The sequence below is a fragment of the Bufo gargarizans genome, unplaced genomic scaffold, assembly GCF_014858855.1.
Source record: "Bufo gargarizans isolate SCDJY-AF-19 unplaced genomic scaffold, ASM1485885v1 original_scaffold_1301_pilon, whole genome shotgun sequence".
NCBI classification, from domain to species: Eukaryota; Metazoa; Chordata; class Amphibia; order Anura; family Bufonidae; genus Bufo; species Bufo gargarizans.
Window position 1 is genome coordinate 23,282 of NW_025334299.1, and position 17,786 is coordinate 41,067.

General features: G+C 49.4%; 1 protein-coding gene across 1 annotated transcript; it reads left to right on the forward strand.

Moving 5' to 3' along the window:
- Nucleotides 1-4,990: 4,990 nt before the first annotated feature.
- Nucleotides 4,991-17,749, forward strand: KRTCAP3 (keratinocyte associated protein 3). Its single transcript, XM_044273896.1, has 7 exons — nucleotides 4,991-5,073; nucleotides 15,146-15,330; nucleotides 15,849-15,908; nucleotides 16,388-16,588; nucleotides 16,746-16,880; nucleotides 17,269-17,366; nucleotides 17,549-17,749. Exons 1-6 carry the CDS (start codon nucleotides 5,034-5,036, stop codon nucleotides 17,350-17,352), a joined length of 705 nt encoding a protein of 234 aa, XP_044129831.1. The 5' UTR covers nucleotides 4,991-5,033; the 3' UTR covers nucleotides 17,353-17,366; nucleotides 17,549-17,749.
- Nucleotides 17,750-17,786: the final 37 nt, after the last annotated feature.

Sequence of the window (17,786 nt, forward strand, 5' to 3'; positions counted from 1 at the left end):
CACTAGATGTTCAGGGCTTCTTAATGGGCTCCATATGTATTTCCTATGCAGCTGACATAATGAATACACAGAAGTGACTGAATCCTAAAACTCAGGTGGTGGAGACTGCAGATCTCCAGGAATATAAGGGACATGTAGGTGCTACCCCGTCACGTGACACGGTCTTACACTCATTTATCTTTATACAGACTGAGAACAAGTCACTCCCCAGACAGTCCACACCCCAGACACACAACTTGCTGCCACCATCTAACGAGTTCTGGCCCAACAGGTACCTAATAAACAAACCCCTCCCCAGCAGTCACAGGGTTAACGCTCTAAGAAACCTGGCAGACGTTCTCAGAACAGGCAGAAAATGCACAAAGTCAGAGAAAAAAGAATAAAGAAAGAGACAAAACAACAAAACCCAAACTCTTACCACCTGGCTGGGCTGTTTTCAAGGGGAGATGAGTATAAGCTGCTCCAAGACTCCTCTGTACCTATTCAGACATCTCTCCCCACCCCCTGTCCTACAGACTCCTTCATCCCTTCCAGACCCCTCTGTCCTCTGCTAGAATCGTCTTTTCCAGACTCCTCCATACTCCTTTGTCTCCTCCAGACTTCTCTGTCCCCTACAGACTCCTATTATGTTCCAGACAGTTTTCCCCCCTCCAGATTACTCTGTCCTCTCCTAGATTACTTTGTCCTCCTCCAGAATACTCTCTCCCCTTCTCTCACGGTGGGGAGAAACCCCTACCGTATAAGGAAGGGAATAATGGAAGTAACCAGGCCTGTAAGCAAGGGTAGGGAAGATGAAAACCACCAATGCAACCCTCATCCTAGCCCTGATCTCCTGACCGTATGAGCGCCCCCTAATGGTGGTAGGACTCATACACTGGAACCTGGGCCCCACTGACCCTAACGATCCCTAGCATAGGGGTCAGGAATAGGAGACTACCGGTTCCTGAAGGACACAGACGGACCGGAGTCTCCACAGGCCAAACAACCAAAGACAAAGGGAAAAACAACGGAACTACTGTCATGTACAAGAGTGGGTCCACCTGACCCCTTGTACATGAAACAACATCAGAAAGTAAACTAGTCTTACTGTCATGTTCTATAGTGGGTCCACCTGACCCCTAGAACAACACCACAACAGTAAGAGAGACAAGACAGTGAGCCCTCAACAGAATAAGCAGGTAAAAACCCAGATACCTGAATCCCACCTGGATAACAGGTCTGGGAAACAAGACGCTCACTGACTAGACTATTGGTTCACCCCTCTGGGAAACCATGGAGCCCCATTCCGGAAGAATAACACATAGGGAAACGTCTAGCATACATGCTGGGACAAACAACACCAACAGACCAGACATGTAACTACAACACGTACAACACACCCTACACGCAAACCCACACCAAACATACAGCAAGTGAGGTAGGGTATAAGGAGGATACAAAAGGAAGACAATTTATGTCCAACAAGGTGGCCCTCAAGGACTGGGCAGGTTCACCCAGGAAAGGAGCAGAGCTCCATAACCAAATAAGGCTGGAGTACCACTGACTCCAGCCTGGAAGCCACAGGTAATATAAACCTCGTGGCCACACCCAGGACACACCTAAATCCCCACCAGCTAGATAATTAACCCCTCTGGCACAAGATAGGGAAGGCCCAAGGAGTAAGGAGGAGGCACCTACATGCTGAAACCACAACCGGTTGCCACATGCAACAGCATGCATGGCAACCGTGTCACGGCGCACACCAAAGGCCGTGACATCTTCAGACCCATCTCCCTCCTCCACACTCATATGTCCCCTAAAACTCTCCACACATCTGTCCTGTTTTGGCACCTCCATACTCCTCTGTCACCCTCCAGACTTTTCTTCCAGACACCTCCATTCCTTCCAGATTCCTCAGTTCCCCCCAGAATCCTCGGTCCACTCTAGACTCCTCTGTCCCCTCCAGACAGACACGCCTGTCCCTTCAGATTCTCCTGTAATTTCAAGATCCCTCTATCTCCATACACACCTCTCAGTCCTCCTCCAGACACCCCTTTCCCCTGCAGACTCTTCTGCCTCCATATTACATCTATACTCCACTGTCCTTTCCAGACACTTTTGTGCCCAGTAAACCCTCTGTCCTCTCCAGATTCCTCTATTCTCTTCTGGATTCCTCTGTCCTCTTTCAGACTCTTCTATCCACTTCCAGACTCCTTTGTCCCCGCTAGACCCCACTCCCCTTCAGACTGCTCTCTTCCCTCCAGACTACTCTTTCCCTTTCAGATACCGCTCTCTTCCCAAGGGTCCTCCAGACTCCTCTGTCCCCTCTAGACCCCACTGCCCTTAGACTCCTCTCTTCCCTCCAGACTACTCTTTCCCTTTCAGATACCACTCTCTTCCCAAGGGTCCTCCAGACTCCTCTGTCCCCTCTAGACCCCACTCCCCTTCAGACTCCTCTCTTCCCTCCAGACTACTCTTTCCCTTTCAGATACCGCTCTCTTCCCAAGGGTCCTCCAGACTCCTCTGTCCCCTCTAGACCCCACTCCCTTTCAGACTCCTCTGTTCCCTCCAGACTACTCTTTCCCTTTCAGATACCGCTCTCTTCCCAAGGGTCCTCCAGACTCCTCTGTCCCCGCTAGACCCCACTCCCCTTCAGACTCCTCTCTTCCCTCCAGACTACTCTTTCTCTTTCAGATACCGCTCTCTTCCCAAGGGTCCTCCAGACTCCTCTGTCCCCTCTAGACCCCACTCCCTTTCAGACTCCTCTGTTCCCTCCAGACTACTCTTTCCCTTTCAGATACCTCTCTCTTCCCAAGGTTCCTCCAGACTCCTCTGCCTCTTCCAGACTCTTCTGTTTCCTCCAAACTCATCTGTCCGCCTCAGATTGTCCTGTTCTCCTACAGATTCCTCTGTCCTCTTCCAGGCTCCTCCTCCTCTGACTCCTATTACTTTGACATAACCCTATAAGATCAAGAACAATGCACAAAACCTTAACACAGATATCATTCTTCATGTATTTTTATAATAAATATACCATCACACGTTTATTATATTCAATTCATATCTTTATTAATCTTGATACTGACACAACCAACCCATAGCCCATAAAATCTAAGTAAAAGCATAACAGGAGGAATGATTACGCTGTATATACCCGTATATATGATAGACATATCTAATACTAATTAATACCACTATACCCTTTCAGCTATATTAAATAATAAGTAAACTAAATAAATAACATCTAGTATTGTATACAGCTCTGTATATATAGGAAGATATTATTGCAGATTATATAGCACGTATAACGACTAGAACGACATATACAACGAGTAAGTGCAATAGTAATACCGACCAGTCAGTCATATTGTGAACCGATGTAGTCCTCACACACCTCAATGAGTTTCTCCAATAGGCTTCCTCGGGACGATCTTCTATCCTCTTCCAACTCCCCTGTCCCCCTTGATATTCCTGTTCCCTCCAGATCACCCCTAGATTCCTTTGCCCTTTCTAGACCCCTCTGTTCTCCTTCCGACCCCCCTGACCCCTCCAGATACCAAGGACCCTTCCAGTCCCTACTGTACTCCTCCAGACACCTCTGTCCCATCTACACTCATCTGTCCTCTTCAGTTCCCTCCAGACTCCGCTGCCCCCAACAAATTCCTCTGTTCCTCTTCACAATCTTCTTTATCTTCTAGATCCCTCTATTCTCCTCAAGACCCCTCTGTTTCATCCAGATACCTCTGTCTTTTCTACATATGGCTCTCCCGTTCTATGGTCCCTTCCAGGCCCCTTTGTTTCTTCCACATTCCTCAGTTCCCTTTAGACTCCTCTTTCCTTTCCAGACAACTCCCCTGTTTCCTCCAGGATTCTCTGTTCTGGACAAACATTTTCAGACTTCCATCAGACACTTGGGTCCCCTCTAGACACATCTGTCCCCTCCAGATTCCTCTGTCCTTCAGGAGGCTCCTCTCTCCCATCTAGACCCCTCTGTCATCTTGGTCCCCCTGTCTTCTCCAGATTCCCCTGTCTTCTCTAGACACCTCTGACAACTTGAGACTACTCTGTCCCTTCAAGAATCACCTCTATCCCCTCCAGACTCCTTTGTAGCATTTCTTTAGACCCGTTCCTCTGTTGCTTACAGCCACTTAGCACCCAATCACCCTTAGAATGTTCTCGCCCTTCCCTCACCGCGCGCATTATACGCGTTCTTCACAGCGCAAACACCATCAAATCTCACTGTCTCTAAAGGGTGAAACCCACTGTGAGGTATAATGTACAGGAGATACAGAATATAATGTACAAGTGATATATAAAGGTGATATATAATATACAGGTGATGTATAATATAATATACAGGTGATGTATAATGTACAGGTGATATATAATATACAGGTGATGTATAATGTACAGGTGATATATAATATACAGGTGATGTATAATGTACAGGTGATATATAATATACAGGTGATATATTATGTACAGGTGATGTATAATATACAGGTGATGTATAATGTACAGGTGATGTATAATGTACAGGTGATGTATAATATACAGGTGATGTATAATATAATGTACAGGTGATGTATAATATACAGGTGATGTATAATGTACAGGTGATATATAATCTACAGGTGATGTATAATATAATATACAGGTGATGTATAATGTACAGGTGATATATAATATACAGGTGAAGTATAATATAATATACAGGTGATGTATAATATAATATACAGGTGATGTATAATATAATATACAGGTGATGTATAATATAATATACAGGTGAAGTATAATATAATATACAGGTGATGTATAATATAATATACAGGTGATGTATAATATACAGGTGATATATTATGTACAGGTGATGTATAATATACAGGTGATATATAATATAATGTACAGGCGATATTGTAGAACAGATGATGGGAGTTGCAGTCATTATCTACCGGAGGTGTTTCTGCCAGCACAGGTGCGCTGTGCAGTGACGTCAGCGGGCGTGGCTTAGTATAGATCATGTGACCACAGGTGTGTTCCAGGTGAGCGGAAACATGGCGGCCGGGAAGAGCGGAGGCCAAGTCTGCGGCTTCGGTGAGTGCGGGGTCCGGTACAGAGAGAGAGAGACAGAGAGACACCCCCCGCCCCCGACACGGAGAGAGACAGCAACCCCGAGAGACAGACAGGCCCCCTGACACAGAGAGAGACAGAGAGACAGCCTGTGATACTGGAGGATGGGATATGCATAAGTCTACACACCCTTCTCTCTCCCGTTACAGGGGGGGGGGGGGATTATTTTCTCTCTTCAGTGATGTTGATTTTTTTTTGTTCATCTTCATCTGATGTGTAAATGAGAAAGATGCTAAATGTCCAAGAACCTGTGAAGACCCCTCTATTAGGAGGGTGACCCTGGTAGCAGTCCTACACCGTGCCCACAGGCATCTAAGGGGTATATGGATCCTACACCGTGCCCACAGGCATCTAAGGGGTATATGGATCCTACACAGCGCCCATAGGCATCTAAGGGGTATATGGATCCTACACCGTGCCCACAGGCGGCATCTAAGGGGTATATGGATCCTACACAGCGCCCATAGGCATCTAAGGGGTATATGGATCCTACACCGTGCCCATAGGCATCTAAGGGGTATATGGATCCTACACCGTGCCCACAGGCATCTAAGGGGTATATGGATCCTACACCGTGCCCACAGGCCTCTAAGGGGTATATGGATCCTACACCGTGCCCACAGGCATCTAAGGGGTATATGGATCCTACACCGTGCCCATAGGCATCTAAGGGGTATATGGATCCTACACCGTGCCCACAGGCATCTAAGGGGTATATGGATCCTACACCGTGCCCACAGGCATCTAAGGGGTATATGGATCCTACACCGTGCCCACAGGCATCTAAGGGGTATATGGATCCTACACCGCGCCCACAGGCATCTAAGGGGTATATGGATCCTACACCGTGCCCACAGGCATCTAAGGGGTATATGGATCCTACACCGTGCCCACAGGCATCTAAGGGGTATATGGATCCTACACTGTGCCCACAGGCATCTAAGGGGTATATGGATCCTACACCGTGCCCATAGGCTTCTAAGGGGTATATGGATCCTACACCGTGCCCACAGGCATCTAAGGGGTATATGGATCCTACACCGTGCCCATAGGCATCTAAGGGGTATATGGATCCTACACAGCGCCCACAGGCATCTAAGGGGTATATGGATCCTACACCGTGCCCACAGGCATCTAAGGGGTATATGGATCCTACACCGTGCCCACAGGCATCTAAGGGGTATATGGATCCTACACCGTGCCCACAGGCATCTAAGGGGTATATGGATCCTACACCGTGCCCACAGGCATCTAAGGGGTATATGGATCCTACACCGTGCCCATAGGCATCTAAGGGGTATATGGATCCTACACAGCGCCCACAGGCATCTAAGGGGTATATGGATCCTACACAGCGCCCACAGGCATCTAAGGGGTATATGGATCCTACACCGTGCCCACAGGCATCTAAGGGGTATATGGATCCTACACCGTGCCCACAGGCATCTAAGGGGTATATGGATCCTACACCGTGCCCACAGGCATCTAAGGGGTATATGGATCCTACACCGTGCCCACAGGCATCTAAGGGGTATATGGATCCTACACCGTGCCCACAGGCATCTAAGGGGTATATGGATCCTACACAGCGCCCATAGGCATCTAAGGGGTATATGGATCCTACACCGTGCCCATAGGCTTCTAAGGGGTATATGGATCCTAAACCGTGCCCATAGGCATCTAAGGGGTATATGGATCCTACACCGTGCCCACAGGCATCTAAGGGGTATATGGATCCTACACAGTGCCCATAGGCCTCTAAGGGGTATATGGATCCTACACAGCGCCCACAGGCATCTAAGGGGTATATGGATCCTACACAGCGCCCACAGGCATCTAAGGGGTATATGGATCCTACACCCTGCCCACAGGCATCTAAGGGGTATATGGATCCTACACCCTGCCCACAGGCATCTAAGGGGTATATGGATCCTACACCGTGCCCATAGGCATCTAAGGGGTATATGGATCCTACACCGTGCCCACAGGCTTCTAAGGGGTATATGGATCCTACACCGTGCCCACAGGCTTCTAAGGGGTATATGGATGCTGCACAGTGCCCATAGGCATCTAAGGGGTATATGGATCCTACACCGTGCCTATAGGCTTCTAAGGGGTATATGGATCCTACACCGTGCCCATAGGCATCTAAGGGGTATATGGATCCTACACCGTGCCCATAGGCATCTAAGGGGTATATGGATCCTACACCGTGCCCATAGGCATCTAAGGGGTATATGGATCCTACACCGTGCCCACAGGCATCTAAGGGGTATATGGATCCTACACCGTGCCCACAGGCATCTAAGGGGTATATGGATCCTACACCGTGCCCACAGGCATCTAAGGGGTATATGGATCCTACACCGTGCCCACAGGCATCTAAGGGGTATATGGATCCTACACCGTGCCCACAGGCATCTAAGGGGTATATGGATCCTACACCGTGCCCACAGGCATCTAAGGGGTATATGGATCCTGCACAGTGCCCATAGGCTTCTAAGGGGTATATGGATCCTACACCGTGCCCACAGGCATCTAAGGGGTATATGGATCCTACACCGTGCCCACAGGCATCTAAGGGGTATATGGATCCTACACAGCGCCCACAGGCATCTAAGGGGTATATGGATCCTACACAGCGCCCACAGGCATCTAAGGGGTATATGGATGCTACACAGTGCCTATAGGCTTCTAAGGGGTATATGGATCCTACACCGTGCCCACAGGCATCTAAGGGGTATATGGATCCTACACAGTGCCCATAGGCATCTAAGGGGTATATGGATCCTACACCGTGCCCATAGGCATCTAAGGGGTATAAGGATCCTACACAGTGCCTATAGGCTTCTAAGGGGTATATGGATCCTACACCGTGCCCACAGGCATCTAAGGGGTATATGGATCCTACACCGTGCCCATAGGCATCTAAGGGGTATATGGATCCTACACCGTGCCCACAGGCATCTAAGGGGTATATGGATCCTACACCGTGCCCACAGGCATCTAAGGGGTATATGGATCCTACACCGTGCCCATAGGCATCTAAGGGGTATATGGATCCTACACCGCGCCCACAGGCATCTAAGGGGTATATGGATCCTACACCGTGCCCACAGGCATCTAAGGGGTATATGGATCCTACACCGTGCCCACAGGCATCTAAGGGGTATATGGATCCTACACCGTGCCCACAGGCATCTAAGGGGTATATGGATCCTACACTGTGCCCACAGGCATCTAAGGGGTATATGGATCCTACACCGTGCCCATAGGCTTCTAAGGGGTATATGGATCCTACACCGTGCCCACAGGCATCTAAGGGGTATATGGATCCTACACCGTGCCCACAGGCATCTAAGGGGTATATGGATCCTACACCGTGCCCACAGGCATCTAAGGGGTATATGGATCCTACACCGTGCCCACAGGCATCTAAGGGGTATATGGATCCTACACCGTGCCCACAGGCATCTAAGGGGTATATGGATCCTACACCGTGCCCACAGGCATCTAAGGGGTATATGGATCCTACACCGTGCCCACAGGCATCTAAGGGGTATATGGATCCTACACCGTGCCCATAGGCATCTAAGGGGTATATGGATCCTACACAGCGCCCACAGGCATCTAAGGGGTATATGGATCCTACACAGCGCCCACAGGCATCTAAGGGGTATATGGATCCTACACAGCGCCCACAGGCATCTAAGGGGTATATGGATCCTACACAGCGCCCACAGGCATCTAAGGGGTATATGGATGCTACACAGTGCCTATAGGCTTCTAAGGGGTATATGGATGCTACACAGTGCCTATAGGCTTCTAAGGGGTATATGGATCCTACACCGTGCCCACAGGCATCTAAGGGGTATATGGATCCTACACCGTGCCCACAGGCATCTAAGGGGTATATGGATCCTACACCGTGCCCACAGGCATCTAAGGGGTATATGGATCCTACACCGTGCCCACAGGCATCTAAGGGGTATATGGATCCTACACCGTGCCCATAGGCTTCTAAGGGGTATATGGATCCTACACCGTGCCCATAGGCATCTAAGGGGTATATGGATCCTACACCGTGCCCATAGGCATCTAAGGGGTATATGGATCCTACACAGCGCCCATAGGCATCTAAGGGGTATATGGATCCTACACCGTGCCCATAGGCTTCTAAGGGGTATATGGATCCTAAACCGTGCCCATAGGCATCTAAGGGGTATATGGATCCTACACCGTGCCCACAGGCATCTAAGGGGTATATGGATCCTACACAGTGCCCATAGGCCTCTAAGGGGTATATGGATCCTACACAGCGCCCACAGGCATCTAAGGGGTATATGGATCCTACACAGCGCCCACAGGCATCTAAGGGGTATATGGATCCTACACAGCGCCCACAGGCATCTAAGGGGTATATGGATGCCTACACAGTGCCCTATAGGCATTCTAAGGGGTATATGGATGCTACACAGTGCCTATAGGCTTCTAAGGGGTATATGGATGCTACACAGTGCCTATAGGCTTCTAAGGGGTATATGGATCCTACACCGTGCCCACAGGCATCTAAGGGGTATATGGATCCTACACAGTGCCCATAGGCATCTAAGGGGTATATGGATCCTACACCGTGCCCATAGGCATCTAAGGGGTATAAGGATCCTACACAGTGCCTATAGGCTTCTAAGGGGTATATGGATCCTACACCGTGCCCACAGGCATCTAAGGGGTATATGGATCCTACACAGTGCCCACAGGCATCTAAGGGGTATATGGATCCTACACCGTGCCCACAGGCATCTAAGGGGTATATGGATCCTACACCGTGCCCACAGGCATCTAAGGGGTATATGGATCCTACACCGTGCCCACAGGCATCTAAGGGGTATATGGATCCTACACCGTGCCCACAGGCATCTAAGGGGTATATGGATCCTACACCGTGCCCACAGGCATCTAAGGGGTATATGGATCCTACACCGTGCCCACAGGCATCTAAGGGGTATATGGATCCTACACCGTGCCCACAGGCATCTAAGGGGTATATGGATCCTACACCGTGCCCACAGGCATCTAAGGGGTATATGGATCCTACACCGTGCCCACAGGCATCTAAGGGGTATATGGATCCTACACCGTGCCCATAGGCTTCTAAGGGGTATATGGATGCTGCACAGTGCCCATAGGCATCTAAGGGGTATATGGATGCTGCACAGTGCCCATAGGCATCTAAGGGGTATATGGATGCTGCACAGTGCCCATAGGCATCTAAGGGGTATATGGATCCTAACCCGTGCCCATAGGCTTCTAAGGGGTATATGGATCCTGCACCGTGCCCACAGGCAGCTAAGGGGTATATGGATCCTAACCCGTGCCCATAGGCTTCTAAGGGGTATATGGATCCTAACCCGTGCCTGTGACGAAACCAACCTCGCCACGGTGTTTTGGAGGGGGCTGGTTGCTAGCCTCTTGCCTCAGGATTATGGCCCATAGTAACTTTTAAACCCCTGAACCTATTCCAGGGAATTTTGGATAGGTTTGTCCCCAAGTTATACTGTTTAAATTGATGTAAGTTATATGTATGGACAATGTAACCTCACAAAGTTGTAACAACTTATAATAATTGTAACTTGTCAGCTTGGGAGGACTATGCTGGGTGTGGTTCTATTGTCCCATTGTGTGTTTAAATGGTGATATATGTCCTGTTGTCTCCACATGTGTATTGGTGATCTCCCCTTTGTCCTGAGAGATAATTGGATTGTCTTCAGTCGTCTCCCAGGCGGAGAGGAGGAAACCATGATGCATTGTGGGGATGTGTTGTATCTGTTCTGTGTCGCAGTCTCCATTCTGGTCCTCTAGGGGGCGGGAACGATTGGTTGCTGTATTTACATTGTGTGTGTTGTGAATTACTGATTGGTTGGATTTCAAAACCCTGTGGGCAGTACTATGTTTGTTTGTTTTTTATCAATAAAAGAAGCTGTACTTGAAGTACAGTCAGACCACTGCTGACCCTCAACAGAGCCTTGTCTCGTTATTGGGGGGATTCCCTGTATGCTGTTAGAGACTGATTGCCAGGAGTGTAAGCTGATTGGATCCTTTTCCTGTTCGTCTGCTGACAGCTATTTGTGAGGTTCCAGTTTAGAGTGCTATTTTGTATCCAGTTCGGGAGGTTGGTGTTCTGCAGTAGCTGTGCCTGTCTCTCGGAAAGGGGCATATCGCCTAAACGGATTTTAACCCCTTGTCTGCTGAAACGGTCCGTTACATTGGTGGCAAGCAGCGGGATTGTTCCTACAGCCAGAAGGACAGCTACAGGAGACACCATTTCTTTGGATTCTACAATTTAAGGGCAACGCATGTCCCAGTACAGCGACCCTAAAAGCACCAGGATGGAACCAGCAGTGTTATACGAGGAGGAGGACCCGGACTGGAGGGATGCAGACAGAAAGGAAGTCTGGTATGATGCCCTGGAAAATGCCCAGCGGCGGCGAGGTGAGAGTCTCCCCAGTTATGAGCAGCGGCTACAAAAGCGTGTGGCGATGCGGATGGGTCTCTTGGGAGAGCAGCCCCTGGATGACTGGGTAACAGAGCTCCAGAACCTGGTATGTAAGGAGCTTTGGCTAGAGGACGCTTACCAGGCCCTAAGGTGGCATGTCATTCAACATTCCCCCTGGATGGCTGAGCACGACAGACCCGAGGGTGAGGATTATGATGGACCTGGGTTACTATGGGATGCCTTGGAGGAGGACATTGATCTTGGCAGCACGGAGGAGTCTAGGTTTTGGGACATCTACGACTACCGGATGGGCATGCATGATTATGCTGACGAAAGGGAGGTGAGCAAAGACATGATCCACCTGGTAACAAGGGAGTGGGAGCTGGAGCAGACCTACCAACACCTGCTCAGCTCCGTTCATCCCCAACCTACTCGACAAGTAGAGCCAGATCTGCCCTCCTACAACTGGGAAGACTTGCCGGCGATACCCCCTGCTTCCCTACCAACTCCCAAAGTAGGGAACTTCATTGACTGGTTCTGGGAAGACGTCCCGACGGCAGGTAGAGATGGGACCGAAGTCTCTCCACCGGCCCTACAGGGATGCTGGGTAGCCGGCCCAGATCCCCAACTACAACTAGCATTACTAGGAGTGGAGATGGTCGCACCCACTACCCAGCACCAGGCAGCGTTACAGAGAGTTGAGACAGTCGGTCTGACTCCCCAGCAGCAGTGTGTTGTAAAGAGAGAAGAGACAACCGGTCTCTATCCCCAACCACAGGGGGACAGCACCCCTAACTTCGATGGTGCAGATGGGACCGCGGTCTCTGCACCAGGCCTACCAGGATACTGGACGGCCGGTTCAGATCCCCCACCAACCCTGCAGGAATGCCTGGAGGAGGAGGTAAGCGATTCCTCCTCTCCACAGCCGATCTGCAACAAGGTCCTGGGGATAGGATTTCCTGATCCCATCCCAGCGGAAGAGCTGGCATCTGGGCAGAGCGCAGTCGGCCTCTGCCCTCCCCTATCCTCTACTCCAGAGCCGGACTTCCCACAGGCTACCCCAGCGGAAGAGCTGGCCTCTGGGCAGAGCGCAGTCGGCCTCTGCCCTCCCCTATCCTCTTCTTCAGAGCCGGACTCCCCACAAGCAACCCCAGCGGAAGAGCTGGCACCTGGGCAGAGCGCAGTCGGCCTCTGCCCACCAAGTACCTACAGCTCCAAGCTGGAGAACCACAAGGCAGCAAGGAGTCGCAGATGCCCACTCAACAGCTTGGGACATACGGAACAGAGCCAGGCCCCAAAATTCAACAGGTCCAGTATGGGGTTGTGGTTGGACTGCCAGACTAACTCAGGTACTGACCGTGAGGTCAGGTATCTGGTTAGTCTTCCCTGGAAGGGGGAGATGTGTGACGAAACCAACCTCGCCACAGTGTTTTGGAGGGGGCTGGTTGCTAGCCTCTTGCCTCAGGATTATGGCCCATAGTAACTTTTAAACCCCTGAACCTATTCCAGGGAATTTTGGATAGGTTTGTCCCCAAGTTATACTGTTTAAATTGATGTAAGTTATATGTATGGACAATGTAACCTCACAAAGTTGTAACAACTTATAATAATTGTAACTTGTCAGCTTGGGAGGACTATGCTGGGTGTGGTTCTATTGTCCCATTGTGTGTTTAAATGGTGATATCTGTCCTGTTGTCTCCACATGTGTATTGGTGATCTCCCCTTTGTCCTGAGAGATAATTGGATTGTCTTCAGTCGTCTCCCAGGCGGAGAGGAGGAAACCATGATGCATTGTGGGGATATGTTGTATCTGTTCTGTGTCGCAGTCTCCATTCTGGTCCTCTAGGGGGCGGGAACGATTGGTTGCTGTATTTACATTGTGTGTGTTGTGAATTACTGATTGGTTGGATTTCAAAACCCTGTGGGCAGTACTTTTTTTTTTTTTTTTTATCAATAAAAGAAGCTGTACTTGAAGTACAGTCAGACCACTGCTGACCCTCAAGACAGAACCTTGTCTCGTTATTGGGGGGATTCCCTGTATGCTGTTAAAGACTGATTGCCAGGAGTGTAAGCTGATTGGATCCTTTTCCTGTTCGTCTGCTGACAGCTAGTTGTGAGGTTCCAGTTTAGAGTGCTATTTTGTATCCAGTTCGGGAGTTTGGTGTTCTGCAGTAGCTGTGCCTGTCTCTCGGAAAGGGGCATATCGCCTAAACGGATTTTAACCCCTTGTCTGCTGAAACGGTCCGTTACAGTGCCCATAGGCTTCTAAGGGGTATATGGATCCTACAGCGTGCCCACAGGCTTCTAAGGGGTATATGGATCCTAACCCGTGCCCATAGGCTTCTAAGGGGTATATGGATCCTGCACCGTGCCCACAGGCATCTAAGGGGTATATGGATCCTAACCCGTGCCCATAGGCTTCTAAGGGGTATATGGATCCTAACCCGTGCCCATAGGCTTCTAAGGGGTATATGGATCCTAACCCGTGCCCATAGGCTTCTAAGGGGTATATGGATCCTAACCCGTGCCCATAGGCTTCTAAGGGGTATATGGATCCTAACCCGTGCCCATAGGCTTCTAAGGGGTATATGGATCCTAACCCGTGCCCATAGGCTTCTAAGGGGTATATGGATCCTAACCCGTGCCCATAGGCTTCTAAGGGGTATATGGATCCTAACCCGTGCCCACAGGCTTCTAAGGGGTATATGGATCCTGCACAGTGCCCATAGGCTTCTAAGGGGTATATGGATCCTGCACAGTGCCCATGGGTATATGGATCCTGCACAGTGCCCATAGGCTGCTAAGGGATATATGGATCCTGCACAGTGCCCATGGGTATATGGATCCTGCACAGTGCCCATAGGCTGCTAAGGGGTATATGGATCCTAAACCGTGCCCATAGGCTTCTAAGGGGTATATGGATCCTAAACCGTGCCCATAGGCTTCTAAGGGGTATATGGATCCTGCACAGTGCCCATAGGCTGCTAAGGGGTATATGGATCCTGCACAGCGCCCATAGGCATCTAAGGGGTATATGGATCCTGCCCAGCGCCCATAGGCTTCTAAGGGGTATATGGATCCTGCACAGCGCCCATAGGCATCTAAGGGGTATATGGATCCTAAACCGTGCCCATAGGCTTCTATTGGGATATATGGATCTTATGGGACATTTGGTGATTGCTGCTAAAGGAGGATCTATTGGCCTATAAATTCAAGGGTTCACTTACTTTCTCTCTGCACTGTGGGCTCTATATAAGACATGACTGTTACAACTGTCTGCTTTTTCCTCCCATAAAAGTGGCAAACATGCCTACATCTGCCCTCTAGGTTGTAAGTATGTGCATACATGGAGCCTTCATATAGTTGTGTAGTTGTCATGACCTCTGCCCGACAGTCCACGTTCTCCCGACTGGGGTACATCGCAGCACTAGTCATCTGGATATCGCCCGCACCTACTAGATCTTCAGGACCAGGTTTGGCCACCGCTGCTCTGGATGATGATTTTGTCATAGGGTGACTCTGACTTTTGTTCTCTTTTAGATCTGGAGAAGGGCCCTCGGAAGTTGATGAAAGCTGGGATTGTGCTGATCTTGGTAGGCCATGTCAATTTCATCTTGGGCGCCATCGTTCATGGTACTGTTCTGCGGCACGTGGCTAATCCAGAAAAGCGGGTGAGCCCAGAATACTTTGCTGCCAACATCATCTCTGTGGTGTCCGGGCTGTTGGTGAGTACTGGTATCTCCTGAGGGCACTAAAGTGGATTCCTGAAATGTGGCTGCTTGTGTCCCCTCCACATCAGTTTTACCTCTTGGAACTTTACACCGAGTGCAGGTTTTATAGTCCATGGGGCCCCTGGTCACAAGACAGTTCTTTTGATCCTGGGGTCCCCACCGATCATGAGAATGAAGATCCCAGTGTCCTCCCTCAGAGCTGCACGTGAGGTCACTGAATGTACAGAAACAACTAAGCTGTAAACCATTTTTATGAGAAATATCCGTAAGATGTGTTCATTTAAAAGTCAGCAAAAGTGGTAAAAAATTGTGGCAGTCAAAGTTGTGAGGGACAATTGTGGAGGACCTCTGGTCCAGCTAGAATGTGGGTGACCTTCATGAGCTGCTTCTAATAACCCAGACAATGGTTGTTAGCAGAACATGTTTAGTCCTTTTTATACCGGCATGCCTAGATGTAAATCTCAGCTTTCCTCCTCTTCCTGATCTTCTACAATTCTCTGGTATTTCTGCAGAGTATCTCAACAGGGATCTGCGCAATCCTCGCCTCGCGGAACCTGGGCTGCCCCAGAATTGTAAGTCTCCTCTAGTATCCATCTTCTTTATCTTTCTCTGAAGACCTCTCTACCTGTGAGTCCTGACACCTCTGTCTTCTATCTCTGGAGACTCTTCTCCCTGTAGGTCTTGATGATCCTGTCTTCTATATCTGGAGATCACTCTCAGTATAGGTCCTGATGCTTGATCTCTGGACCCTTTTCTCCCTGTAGGACCTGATACCTGTCTTCTGTCTGTGGAGATCCTGGTGCACCTGTCTTCTATCTCTGGAGACTCTTCTCCCTGTAGGTCTTGACGCTCCTGTCTTTTATCTCTGGAGATCCCTCTCTGTATAGGTCTTGGTGCCTGTGTTGTTCTATCTCTGGATATATTTCTCCATGTAGGTCTGACACCTGTTTCTATCTCTGGAGTCCCTTTCCACCTGATGCATGTGTCTTCTCCACCTCTAGACTGTTCCTTCTAGAATTGTGAATTATGACGTCCCTGTTTGTGTCTGCAGCACTGGTCACTCCTGGTCATCTCTCTGCTGAACGCCCTGCTCTCAGCAGCATGTTTTCTGGGTCTCGTATTGTCGGTGTCGTTAACCATTGCTAATGGGGGCAAGAACCTAATTTCTGGATGTAACTCAACAGTCCTACCTGCAGATACCCGCTCGGTCATCATGAGCAATGAGTGCCCCTTTGACACAACACGGATCTACGTAAGTGCATTATATATGTCTCTGTTGTCCCACTCCGACTGATCCTGCAGCCTATCCATTCATTGGCTTTTGCACCCTCCTCACCCATCGTGTTACTGCTCTTGTGGTCAATGTCTGTCCTTCGCTTTGTAAAACCATTGTGTCTTCTTCGATATAGGACACCACCCTGGCTCTGTGGTTCCCTTCCATGTTCTTTAGTTTAGTGGAGACGGTGCTCTCCATCCGTTGTTGTGTGGTGGCATTTATCCTTCGAGGGATTGGTCCATGTGGAGAGACTTATCAGAGACAGAGGGTATGTATACATCCAGGATAGCCTGGTGGGTGCAGGCTTGGATTCTCTTTCTAAAATGCAATGTTTAATGTCATGTTCTGTACCTAAAGTATACCTTCTCCAGTGCCATCAGCTTCACTGGGTGACACCACAATGATACAAGGGTTGTATACCACAATAGAAGTTGTTGTAGCCGGTAAGCCCTTTACTAATCACGAGCCCAACCTCACGTAGGTAGAGAACATTTGGTAATCTTTACAGAGTGTCTGACTATGTTGATACAAAGATGTAACCAGATTCTTGCCAATCCAGTTTGCTACCATTTAGGGATCGCCCACACAACACTAGAGGTGGCTCCATCAGAGTTGTGGGACCTCTGAACACCAGTGCTAACATGATTGTGTCTCAGCTGCAGGAAGAGGATGCAGAGAAGGAGAGGCTGGAGGATGCGCCGAAGCCAGAGACCCACCAGCTGATAGAGGCTCGAGCATAGGAGTTGTCATGGAGGTGAGTGTCCTGGTTCTCTCACCAGATGGCGTGGCTAATGACCTCTGAGAAGTGTCTGTGTCGATGAGCCACTCGTCATTCTGCCCACCATCGGGACATATTGGGGAGGATGCTGTCTTCTGCAGTAGTGGTGTAATAGAGGAGGAGGATGATGATCTTGATCTTCCTGCATTGTATTACAGATGTGCTGCTGCTCAGAGGCCTGGGTCGGGCTGGATGCACTGACTGAGCTGGCGTCCCCAGATCCTCAGCCCACATGGCTTCTCATTCACAGCTTATTTTTTTTACTTTTGTGTATTATTTGCTGTACATTTGCTCTTCTCATGTTCAATGATTTTCTGTATTTTCCTTATATTTTGTGAATAAAACTGATTTTCTTACTATTTCATGCCTCGTCCACATCTCGGCACTAAGTTCCCA